This window comes from Trichoderma reesei, assembly GCF_000167675.1.
Source record: "Trichoderma reesei QM6a unplaced genomic scaffold TRIREscaffold_2, whole genome shotgun sequence".
In the NCBI taxonomy this organism is placed as follows: domain Eukaryota; kingdom Fungi; phylum Ascomycota; class Sordariomycetes; order Hypocreales; family Hypocreaceae; genus Trichoderma; species Trichoderma reesei.
The window spans coordinates 986,803-1,001,153 of record NW_006711149.1 but is presented as its reverse complement, the minus strand read 5'-3'; the positions used below and the strand labels follow the sequence as shown (position 1 = coordinate 1,001,153).

Here is a 14,351-nt window from a genome sequence, read left to right as displayed (position 1 = left end):
GGAGAAAATAAAGGCCAGATTTCGCCCTCAATTCTCTGTTGCGACTCTTGCACAGGTCTCAGGTCACTGCGACAGCAGCCCGCCCTTCGAGGTAATACCACCACCACCACCACCACCACCACCATCAGTTACTACTCCGTGCCTCGTCCCGTTACGCGTGTTTTGGAGCCTTGCCAGGGGGGCGCTGTTCCCGGGATATTGCCTATTTACTCCTGCGGGACTAGTTCAGTTCCTCTCCGCCCGCGAGCGCCATTCAAGCCACAGCCCCAGGAGAAAGTGGAATTGGAATTAACTCCTGCTTGCTAGAATTTCCCACGCAGGCTCGTTTCCAAATCACCGGCGCCGAAAAGCTGTTCGAACCACGCGTCCCACGCAGAGGCAAAGCCACCGAGACAAAAGGGAAAAGGACCGGCGTTTTGAGGCGAAGCTTGTTGCTTCTAGCAGAGCTCGAAGGCCGCCCGTCTGCGATCCTGACTACAAAGTCTCTCAGCGATCCTGTCGGTTCGTCATACTACTCGTTACACAGACCCTCTCCGACACCGAACACAGATCTACATACATACGGACGCGCGCGCCAAGTCGGTGACAAGAGCCCGAAATCGAAACCCGATCCCTTTTTATTTGATTGTATCAGACGGGAGCACTAATCGCTCAGTGGGGGAACAAGTCTTGGTCGAACCGGGGCTGAGTCGAATAATACTTGGACCATGTCATCATGTGAGTGCTGTTATGCAGTGTTTTTATGCGCCCAGCCAATTTCCTATTGATTACTTGGGCTCGACGATCCCCATCCCTTGCCTCGAGACAAATGGGTCTGTTGTGGGCGTGGTTCGTCGGGTCTCTTCCACTGCAGCCGACGCATCTTCTTCACCAACACCAACAGACGGCTGAATTGACAGCATTTTTGCCCCTGTCATTCATTCATTCACTCATTCACTCACCCACTCACTCACTGACTGACTCCCCTCTAACCCGTCACTCCTTGAATTTGCACCTTCTTTCGTTCTACCCTCCTTTACCTCGCCGTCTCATGCTTCTTGCCCTCCGCGCCCTCGAAGCTGCACGCTTCTGCTCCCTCCCCACGCATCGCGAATGTCGTCACACGAGGCGACGGACGGCAAACCGGCGAGAAACCGACTAACCAATCTGCTGCCAGTCAATCACGCCGACATCAAGCGCAAGGCGCACCTCGTCAGCCGCCAGAGCGGCGAGTCATGGAACTTCTTCCGCCACCTCTCGTGGGATAGCAACAAGAGACGGTCGCAGACCTGGGACGGCGCCCGTCTCGAGGCCCAGCGCGAGGACAATGCCGCCGGCGAAGATCTGACCCATGCTGCGACCTACCCGGCCAACAACAACAGCATACCCTTGAGAGACACGTCGACCTCGGGAACCGGCAAGCAGTCGGTCGAGGACAACCACGACCGGCCGCTCATCGTGCAGCCCCCGACCGACACCGATGGCCTGCGTAACCGCAGCAGGGGAGACCGCGACGAGGTCGCCGCCGCCGTCGCCGCCGCCGAGCCCGTGCCCGACAAGCCCGAGAAGAAGAAGTCGGGCCTGATCCGCCACGTGCAGCCCAAGGAGCCCTTTACCGTGGCCAACCAGCTGCAGCGCACCCTGCTCAACTCGTGGATCAACGTGCTGCTCATTGCCGCCCCGGTCGGCATCGCCCTCAACTACGTCAAGTCGGTCGACCGCATCGCCGTCTTCGTCGTCAACTTCATCGCCATCGTCCCGCTCGCCGCCCTGCTGAGCTTCGCAACCGAAGAGATTGCCCTCCGCACAGGCGAGACGCTCGGTGGCCTGCTCAATGCCACCTTTGGCAACGCCGTCGAGCTCATCGTCGCCATCATTGCCCTCATCGACAAGAAGGTGGCCATTGTCCAGACCTCGCTCATCGGCTCCATCCTGTCCAACCTGCTGCTGGTCATGGGCTTCTGCTTCTTCTTTGGCGGTCTGCGCCGTCCCGAGCAGTACTTCAACACCACCGTCGCCCAGACGGCCGCCTCCATGCTGGCCCTGGCCGCTGCCTCCGTCATCGTCCCGACCGTCTTTGACGCCGCCGCCAACACGCCTACCGACAAGGTCGCCAAGCTGTCGCGCGGCACGGCCGTCATCCTGCTCATCGTCTACGCCGCCTACCTGGCCTTCCAGCTCGGCACCCACCAGGCCGTCTTTTCCGAGCAGAGCCAAAAGGTGCCGGCCAAGCCCTGGAGCAGCAGCTCCGCCAACCCGGATATCAAGCAGGGCCTGTTGGTGCCCGGCTCCGTCGTCAGCCGCGGCATCGTCAACAAGGAGGGCGAGCGGGTCGAGAACCCCGAGGATGAAGAGGAGGAGGAGGAGGACCCCCAGTTGCATTTTTACGTGGCCGTTGGTCTCCTTGCCGGTTCCACCGCCATCATTGCCCTCTGCGCCGAGTTCATGGTTGGCTCCATCGACGCCATCACCGCCAACGGCGGCCTGTCCGAGGAGTTTGTCGGTCTGATCCTGCTTCCCATTGTCGGCAACGCCGCCGAGCACGCCACCGCCGTCACCGTCGCCGTCAAGGACAAGATGGACCTGGCCATTGGCGTCGCCGTCGGCTCCAGCATGCAGGTCGCCCTGTTCCTGATTCCCCTGCTGGTCGTCATTGGCTGGGGCATGGGCATCGAGGAGATGAACCTCAGCTTCGACACCTTCCAGGTCGCCGTCATGTTTGTCGCCGTGCTGCTCGTCAACTACCTGATTGGCGATGGAAAGAGCCATTGGCTCGAGGGCTGGCTGTTGATTTGCCTGTATGCCATTATCGCCGTCTGCGCATTCTGTAAGTTGTCAAAGCAATCATTCCACCTTTGATATGCCTCTTTAACAATTGCTAATCCTTCCCTAGGGTACCCCGATCAGGACACTGGTCCTCAGTCGTAGACCATTTTCTTCAATTTTCGCATCTTTGCTTTCTCATCTTCTCTTTTTCTTTGATACCACTCGATTTCTTGCCTTACGGTTGATTTGTCTCCGTTTTTAATGTCTGTTTTGGGATTTAATGAGAACTTTACTACTACTCTACCTACACTACACCTTTACCTTGACCGCATAAACAAGAAGAAAAAGAAAAGAAATTATCAAAACAGTTACAAAAAGATTGCATTTACTTATTCATGACCTGGAGTTTCACGAGGACGCTCCGCTTATTTCTTTTCGCATCTTTTAGAACGCATATCGATTCGATTCTTCATGAAAGGGGGGGTTTGCTTCGAGTTTCGAGGTGGAACTGATGTACTAGATACTTGTATTTTCGACGGAAAAAAAAAGTATATGGAGATACTACACATGAATGTTTTGCATATTAGAGATGGAAACAGATCTGTGTGAGATTTTTTATTGCATGGGATGATGGAGGAGCTGTTTATGTAAGAAAGAGCATTCTGTGTGAGTAGGTATGTAGATTGAGAGGTCTTTTGTTATAAGATAGCATGGGCATTCTACTTTATACCTGTTTCCTAGGTACGTATGTACGTATCTGGCTCTATGATGAAGTGTAACAGGTAGTTTGAGAAGAGCAGGAGCTTCTAATAGCCTCTCTCCTTCTCTCCTTCTCTCCTAAGCCTTTAAGCGTCACTTTATGAAATTTCAATGCAAGTACCAATGTTTCGAACGTAATCTCAGCCCATCAAGAATACCCATTTGAACACATTAATTAGTCGTTGATATTCGACTTCCGCTAATTCACAGTTGCTTGATAACAAAATACTATACATGGCCTCATTACATTAACTCCCGGCATTCGCCGCATCTCATGATCCATCCACCCATCACCATCTCACATTCAAGATCCTCTCGAATAATCCCCCCCCACCCCGCAGGGTAAAAAAAAAAAAAAAGCAGCCCTCACTTCTTCCCCCCGGAGCCCAACCCCAAGCCGTCAAACTGCACGCTCCCCCTTCTCAAAAACATCATCGGACTCCCCATCCTCACCGCCGCCGCCGCCGCCGCCCCCTGCGGCCCGCCCGCACCCCCCGCGCTCGCGGCATCTAGCGACGCCAGCACCCCCGGCGGCAGTCCCAGCGAGGGGATGCTCGCCTCGGGGACCGCCTCCAGGCCGGACGGCGCCGTGGTGGACGCAATCATCGCCGGCGTACCCTGGATGTGCTGGCCCCGCTCGAGCGTCTCCTTGTAGAAGGCCTCGAGGGCGAGGGCGTCGGAGCAGAAGGCTTCGAACTCGGACTTGATGGTTTCCGGCTCGAGCGCTTGGGAGGAGGTGTACGTGGATGGGTGGCCTGGTTTGCTGCTCAGGGGGTCGTCTGCGCTGTTGACGCCCTTGAGGCTGGGCGAGGTGTGATGGTGGTGGTACGGGTGGTGATGTTGGTGGTGGTAGTGGTACGGGTGGTGGTGGTATTGGTGGTGCTTGTCGTGCTGCTGCTGCTGCTGCTGGATATAGGCAGTGGGATGGTGATAGCCTCCCGGTCCGCCCTGGTAATGTCCCATGTGGTGCTGCAGCGCGGATCCCGCCATGACTGACTCGGAGAGGCTGAACGAGTCGTACGAGGGAACTCGGCCGAGCCCGATGAGCCTGTCCGCCATGAGATGAGGCGGCGGCGGCTGCTGCTCCATAGGCGTATAGCTTCGGCCGGGCACCTCTCGCTCCTTGGTCGCCCGTCTGCCGTACAGCCGGTTTGCCAGCACGAGAAAGCTGCCCTCGTCCGTCACCTGGGCGAGCAGCAGGCCCGAGCGGTGGATGTACTGGGTGTATCGGTAGTCCGGGCGGCCCCAGGAGTAGATAATGTCCACGTTGCTGGGGTAGTTGGACGCCGCCTCGGTGTCGAGCACAAAGTCGCAGTGCCGCAGGATGGCCTTTTGGTAAAAGTGTCTCGTCGGCACCGTCTGGGGTCCCAAAGAGTTTGGATCGTAAAACGTCTCGGGCTTCTTGTCTGGTGGCTGCACCGCGAGCTTGATGGGATATGCCTTTCTAAAGGGATTCACTTCCGTGATGCTGCTGGCCTCCCTGATGGGCACCTCCACCAGACGGAGGCCGTACTGGCTGGCCTCGCGCTCCCACACGTCAACGGCGTCTTCTACGAGCTTGGCCGTCGCGTTCATCCAGTCGATCCTCACGTGGTAGCAGTTGTCCGGGTTGTGCAGCCGGTCGTAGTGCAGGTCGATCCGCTCAGGACGATAGGACCTCTTCCTAGGGTCCACGTCATACTTGATGACCTTGCTGAGGACGACACGGGGCCGGCTCTTGCCCACATTCGCCGCCGACAGCGTGGGCGTGCTGGTCAGCGACGACGGTGAGTGGTCGTCGTGGACCGATCGCGTCCTGCCCGAGCTTATTGACGCCTCCGTCATGGGCGTTAGGGGTAGGGGACCCTCTCTCTTCTTGCTTCCGAACCAGCCGGACTGGTATTTCGCAAACTCAGGGGCGAACTGGTAAAAGTAGTTGCCGTCTCGGAACCGATGGCGCTTCTCGACGTGCACGAAGAGCCCCTTAGGCTTTTCTTTTTCCTTGTCCTTGTCCTTGTCCTTGTCCCTGTCCTTGTCCTTGTCGGTTCCATCTTTGTCCTTTTCCTTGTCCTTGTCCTTGTCCTTCTCTTTACCCTTGGGCTCTGGCGGCACCATCAGCGCATTGCCAAGCTCCTCTGCGTCCTCGCGCGTCTCGAGATCGTCAAAGTTCTCCAGCAGCCACGTCGTCATATCGGACCCGAGAAAGGAGTGGTAATGCAGCCGGAGATGCCAGCGGCGGTTCCGCAGAGGAACACCGCCCTGCTCCACAGGCTGCTGCATGGCTTCTGCCAGGGCAGCAAGGTTGAGGTTGGATTTTTCAAACCGTTCTTTCCTCGTCACGAGCTGATGCTTCTTAGCCATCCCGCCCTCGAGGCCCTCGGTTAGGGGCAGTGTCTCCAGCTCGGCCGCAATGACGACGGACGGATCTTCCGTCTTGTAGATGATGTCCAAGGGATTCCGATCAAGCCGGCTCTTGGTTTGGAACCGCCGCTCCGACGGCGGGATGTAGCGGTTCTTCTGCCACAGCTGCGCCAGGCGCTTGATGCCCTCTATCCTGATCTCCTCGGGATACAGGCCGGTTTGCGTCCTGGGCACTGAGGGGTTCTGGGCCACCAGCGGGATGAGGACAAACCGGGCTCTCCAGAAGCGCAAGCTCTCCATCATCTCTTCGTGATGCCCCGCGGCGTATGAGTCGATCAGGTTCCAGTTGAGATCGGGTCTCGGAATAGAAAGCAGCTCTATTTGTCGAGCTTCGTAATCTGTGTCGAACAGCGTTCTGATGGCTGGCCTGTACATGGGAGAGAACCCTTCCGGCAGCCCAGACATGTCGGCCGTGGGCTTTCTGACGTAAATGTTGACGTCGACTTCTGTCCCGTTGACGCATGAGAGCTGATGAATGATGTTGCCGACAGACATGAATATGCTTGTCCCATCCTCAAGAACCTGGTCGCGCGAGAAGATGTCTCCTAGCTTAATGACCTTTTGACCAAACGCTCTCGCCACGGCCGGCCCAACGACGACTTGGAAACCTTGTGAGAATCGTAGGCTGATGAGCTCGCTGATGAACTCTTGTCGAGACTTGGGCTCTTCAGACGATTCATCATCTGCGTTCTGATCCACGCTGTAGGGGTGCCTCTGATACTCGGTATCAAACTGCGCCCTAGTGGGAAAGTACTCCGTCGTCAATGGAACTGCAGCAGGGCAACACAGGGCTTTCCACTTCTGTATCTTCATTTCAGATATGCGAGGGAAGATGTGCTGCCAGCGCGTGTACAGGTTGGCCGGGTCAATCTGGTTCTTGTCCGGGTCTGACGGGTTCAACAGCACCAGCCAGGGGCTGATGGCTGACGTCGGCGAAATCGTCGGTGCAGGCTCCGGCGTCACGCCCACGCCGGCTCGTAGTTTGCTCAGGACCACCTTGTGATCTTCCGTGCGGAGCATATTATGGTGCAGCTCGCCGTCGTCCTCAAAGCTGCCGGTGCGTGTCCGCGATGCAGAAGCGTGATGGGCGGGAGTCCCTACTTTCAAATCGTACATGTTCATCTCGTGACGATTCGACCCGTTCTTCACCAGGATAGGGATGCTCGGCGTCGACGACATTCTCTCAAGGATTGGATCGGCGGCATCCCGTCTAAGGTTTTTGATTGAGAATGGAGACTGGCTCCTCGTAGTCAGAGGCGTAGACGGCCTCAGGGCCGGGCGCGACCGCGGAGTAGACGGTGGCGGCGCGCTTGGCTTCGACACAGCCGCGTTGACAGTCTCTGCCTTGACCTCGGCCGCTGCAATCTTGGGGGCTGCTATGCCAAATCCGCGGTGCCCAAGGCTGATCTGTCTCATGAATTTGGGCGCCTTCGATGCCGAGGCAATCTTGGTGACAGCTGGCGGTTGCAGTGCCGGCGGGTTAGGAGACGGCGGTTCTTTCGAAGGCGGCGGGTCTGGCAGTCTCTTCTTGACAAACATGTTGGGCTTCTCGATTTCTGCTTGGTTCATTGAGAGCTTCCTCGCCGAAGGAACATTGGTGTGTAGTTTCTTTTCTGGAAGTGAAGATCCCAAGACATTCATGTCCTCTAAATGGTGCCTACGGCTGTCGTCGGACCTGAGCCCTGCTTCAGAGCCATGGTGATAGTGTTGAGGGCGCTTGCGGTAAGTCAGAATGATTCTGGAGTCATCAAACTCCTGCAGCTGCTTCCAGGAGGAGCGCTCACTGGGACGCGCATGCCTCTCGGGCGCGAACCTCTGGAACCCATGGATGCTCTCGATCAAGTGATCAGAAAGACGGGCCGGGGGATTGTACCAGAGATCACCAAGTGCCTCTTGGCGCCGCTTGGTGAGACTGCTGTTCTCAAAGATGTTGCTGGGATAGTGAGGATCTGAGTGCAGCGGCGTGATTTCAATGTCGTTCGTATCGAGTGCGCTCCGCATCTGAAGATCGTACATCCGGCATCTTATCCTAAAGTCATCTTCGTCGTCGTCTTGGTCAACCCTGTTGGATACGGACAGGGCGACGCCCGCGTACGAGAGCGCTTCGTTGGAGGTGCCCGTCCAGAAGGAAACGTGCAGCCACTGAGGCAGTACATAGCACCATTCGTCACGCCTACTTTGTGAATCCAGGTGTTCGACGCGGCGCATCATGTCCCTGCTTTTGGACGGCGAGTAAGAGCCCGAGGTGGACTGGTAGCTTCCGATTACGGGCGTCGGTTGGTTCGGCGTGCTGTCACGGCTGTGAAACGATCTCGACAGCGAATGATGCCGGTCCTGAGACGGATCTTCCGCTAACGAGAATCGCGGGTTTCGATATCTGAACAGAGGGACCGAGTGCAGAGGCATCGGTGCCATACAGATGAGGTCAATGCCGATGCCATTCCCCACCAGGGCTTCTGTCGTTCTTCGCAGTGTCTCATAATCCACCTCGAAGATGCCAGCGCCAGGGCTGATGACGGCGATGGAGATGCCTGTCCGGGTCAAGTCGCGATCGATGTAGTCGTGGGAAAACTGCGCGCAGGCGAGGTTGATGGCCTCGAGGATGTTGCCATGGATGGCAAAGGAAGACTCGGCTCTTATTCGACTGATGGGCTCATTCCCCGACAGAGGCTGAGTAGTAGGGTTTGCCGAAAAGTGATGCAGCGTGATGTCTCTTCGGAAGTAGTTGAGCTCTTTCTTGAGCTGATACAGAATCCTGGTCCACTCGATGCTCGCCATTTCGCTCACAACCACCCGGTAAAAGTCCTTGTACGGCCGCCGATTCCCATAGGACTGCACGCCGGTGTAGTAGTCCGATTGGAGGGCGCTCGCCTCCAGGTCGTTTGTCAAGCCCGTGTCATACTCGACGCGAGCAAACAGCACAATGCTGACCAGGTGCTTAACCTTGAGCAGCGCCCATCGCTTAAATAGGGCTGGCAGAAACCCGTTGACAACTTTATTGAACATGATCTCGCCAGAGCTTTCGGAGTCAAAGTCCCACATCTCCTTGGACATTTGGATGAACAGGACGTATCTGGCCGACTCGCTGCGGAAGATGGGCCTCGTCTCGCGGCTGAAAAAGGCGGAGTGGACAGCGTTCCCGTCGACGTAGACCGTCGAGACATGGGCCTTGATGGTGCCCATGAAGAGGAGGGATTGACCCTTGTACACCGTCCGCTGCGTAAGCTCCCCGACGGCGACCCTCCACATGTCTGCCCGCGACAGGTACTGGTCTTTGAATATCAGCTCAACGTGCGAGGCTTCGGTAACCGGATGGTCGTTGTCAACCTAAGGGTCAAAGTATGTCAGTCGGCCATGGCTGGCACAGCGAGTTTGCTTTTGCAAATCTGTAAGGGGTTTAAACGAACCGCTCTCAGCAGAACAATGGATCCCTTCTTCATCCCAAAGACGTCCGCAATGTGCTTGACAACGTGGACTTCAGCTTCGGGATGCCGCGCCTTGGTCTCCTTGGGCATATCCTTTGCGACAAAAATGTACTGGTGACCCAGGTCATTGCGGTCGCATGGACTTGCCAGGTTCTGGAATCGCAAGCTGCCATTGTCCTCGTGCGCCTGCTTCTTCAAGCTGCCGATGCCTCCCGACGACTTCAAGAACTCTGGCTTGAGGACCGCGATGGACATCAAGGTGCCCGGCTTGACGTCGCCCCCAAGCAGGTCCAGGTTCAGCAGCACCTCGTCGCGCGCATATCCGTCATTCACGGTGACGGTGCAGTACCGCCCAGCCTTGCGCGGCTTCTCGTCCCGCACGTTCTTCACGGTCGAATGCGTAGAGACGCTCCTGGGCGATGCCGGCGCCGGCTCCGATGCGCGGTCTGAGGCGGTTGAGCTCGTCTGGCGCAGGTGACGGGACAGCTGCGGCGGTCCCCTCCGCGGAGCCGATGGCGCTGCGCCGACATTTCGGGACATGGAATCGGCTCGGGGACGGGTATCATAGGGGAGAGATCCGGTTATGGGAGCATCGCCCGTGACTCAGGGGGGGTTGGGCGAGAATTGTCTGCCAGCTGCGGCTGGTGATGCGTGTTCGCGTGACGGTTCGGTGGTGGTTGATGCCGGTTGATGTTGGGATGGCGGTTGGATGAGTGAAGCTGAATGATGGCGGCAGAATGGGAGCTTGATGGCAGCACGAGCAGCCTCACCGCCTGCTTGATTCGTCAGCGACATGTCTTGGTGGGGTCCTGTCATGCACATGGTGGAGATGCAGATATGCTGTATCCGCAACTTTAGGACTGCAACAAAGACGGTGCGTGTAAAGGTACCTTGTACTTTAATGGCTCTTGTCTCACACGACTGCAATTCTCCGGATGAGACAGAACTGCCAGGTACTTCCAACTTGCTGTAGTCCTACCACGTACTACATGTACCTATAGTGGTAGGTGACAACAGGTTCATCAATTGACTTCTCGTCTTGATTTATTGTTCTCATATTGACATGCAATTGGGGGAGTCTCTCACGAGAGACCACAGACCATGGCATGTTGGACAAGAATCTCATAGGTACCCTTGCCTTGCCATGACCCCCTCAGCGTCACTTCTCCTTAGAGGGCTGCCTGCTCCCAAAACTCCAAATCTGAATCATACAGTCAAGCAGGTCTGTCTCACAGGACATGCCGGACGGGCAAACAATACAAGACCCGGGATCCGGCAGCATCTCCTTACATGTAGATGCTCATGTATGAGCAAACGTCTGCAGACATCTGTCATCTGCCTGCGCACACGATTCATCACCATACTCCCAAGGTAGTCAAACCAGCCTCCCAATCATGGCAAGATGAAGCATGAGCAACACCAGTGATCGGATCCAGTATCGACATGACGCTGTCACCTGTGTATTCCCACTCAATTGACCCCTCTCTGCACACTCCTACCTGCTCTGACACCGTTTCCTCCTCCTCCTCTCTGTGACACAGGGCTCAAAGTTTGCTCAACGCATATCTCGGTAGTTGTCTGAAACAAGGCCCATCCACAACGCAAGCTGTCATCAGGCTGTTCCTCTTCTAATACACACAATCAAACCGTGTCATAGCTCTCTTGGCAGCCCATCACGACGTTTGCTCAAGCCAAAAAGCTGGCAACGGCACAATCATTCACTGCCCGCGGAAGCATCTGTTCTGCTCCCCGGGCTCCATCGCTATGTCAAAGAATGCCTCTGTTCGCGCCTCTCCCGTAGAAAAGGGTCCGCCGTCAGCCCGGCCCTCTGCTTCCGTGGGCCTCCTCAGCAGTGGCGATACCGTGAGGCTACCAAGCCAATCCCTTCAGAAACGGAGCCCTTCCATCCGTGTTCCCTATAGAGCGCACCGAGTGAATGTAATTTTGCTGAATCGCTGTAGCATTGGAGCTGGCCTGATGCTCTGCTCTGGTGGAATCCTTGTTTGCAAATGACCCTACCCGCGCGGCGTACGGAGCGCCCGCCGGCAAACGAAGCAGGGCACTGGGAAATCCTGAGCCATTGAGCGCTTCATTGCAGTTGTTTTTTTGGTTTGAGGCCTTGATGGTTTTCAAGTCAAGTTACTTGCATCATTCCAAGCCCCGTCGCAGAGGTGTTCAAGTATTAGTACAGCCCCCTTCCCGGCATATCGGGCTCTTGAGGGGACACCATTCTCTCACCGATTATTTCATAGCCATACGGTACCTTGTGTTCGGTTGAGAAACATTGGCTCATCTTCTTTTCCTTCAACAGAGTCTGGCTGTGGCCCAAATCGCCCCTTTGTTCGGTTGTCAGAATCCCGCGCCCCCCCCCCCCCCCCTCTTCCAGTGTTGCACGATACACTTTGCGTCTATTACTCCCGGGGCAAGATGATGATGCGGCTGAGTCGCAAACAGCGGCTCATCGCGACCATAGCCATATCCTTCTCGTTCTTCGTGGCCGAGCTTATTGGTACGTTGCTCGCCATGGTCCCAGAGTACCAGCCGTTCTAACGTGCATGCAAAGCCGGACTCTACACTCAGTCTCTCGTCCTGGTTGCCGATGCGTTCCACTATGTATGACAGGCCCAATGGCTGGTCGAGGGCGTCGCTAACCCATCCCAGTTGAACGACTTGATCGGGTTTGTGGTAGCCTTGGAGGCTGTCGTGGTCCGTTTCCCTTCCCTTGACAGAAACAAAGTGCAGCATGAGCTGATGTTTCCCCCTAGCTATTTGAAAGTTCGAGGACGCCGCCGAAAGCCTTCACCTTTGGTTGGGCGCGTGCGCCCATCTTGGGCTCGTTCTTCAACGGTGTCTTCCTTTTGGCCCTCAGTGTCAGCATCTCTATCCAAGCCATCGAACGGTTCGTCAATATGACTGGTGAGTTCTGATACCCGAGTTGCCAAATCGATCAATCGGAGCTGACAGCATAATCCATCAAAAGCGGTCGAGCATCCCATGATCGTGATGATTGTGGGGTGCGCTGGCCTGGGTCTGAACCTCTTGACTATCGCCATCATCCATGGTAAGTTTGCTGTCAAAGCCAGCCTCCTACGACGCCTCGAGCACATGGCTGACACATGACCGTTCAGAGCCCAAAGGAGACCACAAGGCCCTTGACGAGCTGGAGGCTGCCGCAGGAACAAGCAATGGAATGCCGCGAGCTGGGGTCACGTCGGTGAGTAGAGTCGTCGAACTCGGCCGGAACCGTCACGGGCACACTGGTCTAACAAGCAAACCGCCTAGGCTTCCGACAACCACCATGAGCATAGGCACCTCTCTTTCGAACGACCCCTTCCACATAGGAATCATGGAGCTTTTGCCGTTCTCCTGCATCTGATTGGAGATGCTATCAGTAACCTTGGCGTCATAGCATCGGCCCTCATCATCTGGCGATGCCACGGAGAAAAGAGATACTATGCAGATCCTGCTGTTAGCTTGTTTATCTCAATGATTATCTTTTACACCGGCATGAAAGCTTCATGGAAGAGTGGCCTTGTCCTGCTGCAGACTGCTCCCAAGGCGTTGGACCCCGAAGACGTGAAGCATGATATCCAGATGGTGAGCTAGTGTTCCCTTCTCCCGGACTACCGGTGACGATGAAGAAGAAGCCCATTACTGATTGTTTCACAGACCACCGGCCCCGACTCTGTGCACGACCTTCATATCTGGCAACTCGATGAGGACAGGACCGTCGCGTCCGCCCATGTCATTGTCGACGATATCCGCAGCTTCACCGAAAAGGCCAAGACCATCAGGCAATGCCTGCACGCATACGATATCCACTCGGTGACGCTGCAGCCTGAAGTGCGCCTTCAGCGCGCGCCCAACCAGTCTCCCCTTCAGAATACACCGGCTTCTCGGAGTTCAGACGACGGAGCCACCACGGGGAGCGCAGGCGTGACGCCGACGGATGACACCAAGGCGCTGACAGAAGGTGCCGTGGCGCCCATTGCAGGCAGAGGCTCGTCCATACACACACCAAACGGTGGCTCCGACTGCCAGATGCCGTGCGCAACACTTTGTGCTGGAATGAGTTGCTGCACGAAGGCAGCCGTCTAAGCCAGCACTCCGGGCTCTGGACAAAGGCGCTCGATCGTGGCGAAGGGACGCGTTGCTTCTTTGACGGGCGGTAAGGTGACGGGCATCGACTGGGACTAATATGTCGTTCATTCTGGGGTTTTGGGCGGATGGGTGTTTTGTCTTTGGGAAACAGGTTCAACTCGCGGCGTGCGAGCAGATATCGCGCGCAATACATAGACTGTTTTGGAACCATTCTGGGGATTTTCTTTTCGTCCAATGTCTTGATTCGGATGTGCGACTCTGGCAGTGCTCCCGCAGGCTGTCTTGAATACATGAAGCAGTGAGGTTGTTAAGGGGTGATATCAAGTTTGGTGTAGTTCTGCCTAAGTAAACGACCGGTGGCCATCAAGGTTCTCATCAACTGGCTCCCTTTGTTGCGGCTGGATGGTCCGCTGATACTGGCAGCATGGAGGCAACAGAACCGCCTTTCAGCTCATAAGGTAGCTACATTGCATCGTGGTGTCAAGCAGATCCGACTCGAACATTTGTTAGACACGATATTGTCTCAACATGCTATCATAAGCAAGTTGCCATGGACCGGATGCGTCGTGATCGACACGCTGCAACCAGCCAAACGGACACGTTACCCCAAAGTCTTCGCCTAAACGCCCCCCAGGCAGAAGCCAGGTAGGACAATTTGACTCGTATGTAACATTGCCGTGTTGATGTGTTATGCGGCATGTGATTGAGCGCTGCACGACTCGCGGTGAAGAGGCGACGGCGAATGTCAACAAACATGAATCGCCGCACCGGCCAATATTACTCCGTAACTGCCGGGCTGGTCTCGGCATCTAGCACAGTGGCGGAGGCGGACTACTCTTCGGACATTTTAACTCTTCTTGAACTGATTCTCGACAGTGACTGGTTGAAGGTCTGGCCGCTGCCCGATGATACGTACGGAGG

General features: G+C 56.1%; 3 protein-coding genes across 3 annotated transcripts; 2 read left to right on the top strand and 1 right to left on the bottom strand.

Annotated features, from left to right (window-relative positions):
* Window positions 1–1,572: 1,572 nt before the first annotated feature.
* On the top strand, window positions 1,573–2,838 carry TRIREDRAFT_55595 (Ca2+ transporter; the record flags this gene model as incomplete). Its single annotated transcript, XM_006962295.1, has 1 exon — window positions 1,573–2,838. A coding segment is annotated over one exon (1,266 nt), but the record flags the coding sequence as incomplete, so codon positions are not given.
* Window positions 2,839–3,870: 1,032 nt separating this feature from the next.
* On the bottom strand, window positions 3,871–9,869 carry TRIREDRAFT_55406 (Pleckstrin/G-protein interacting factor; the record flags this gene model as incomplete). The annotated part of the gene is made up of 4 exons (XM_006962087.1): window positions 3,871–4,386; window positions 4,618–5,472; window positions 5,596–9,231; window positions 9,312–9,869. The coding sequence occupies 4 exons, from the start codon at window positions 9,867–9,869 to the stop codon at window positions 3,871–3,873; spliced, it is 5,565 nt and encodes a 1,854-aa protein (XP_006962149.1).
* Window positions 9,870–12,238: 2,369 nt separating this feature from the next.
* TRIREDRAFT_103712 (uncharacterized protein) lies at window positions 12,239–13,427 on the top strand (the record flags this gene model as incomplete). Its single annotated transcript, XM_006962294.1, has 4 exons — window positions 12,239–12,245; window positions 12,310–12,390; window positions 12,739–12,926; window positions 12,999–13,427. The coding sequence occupies 4 exons, from the start codon at window positions 12,239–12,241 to the stop codon at window positions 13,425–13,427; spliced, it is 705 nt and encodes a 234-aa protein (XP_006962356.1).
* Between the last annotated feature and the right edge of the window lie 924 nt (window positions 13,428–14,351).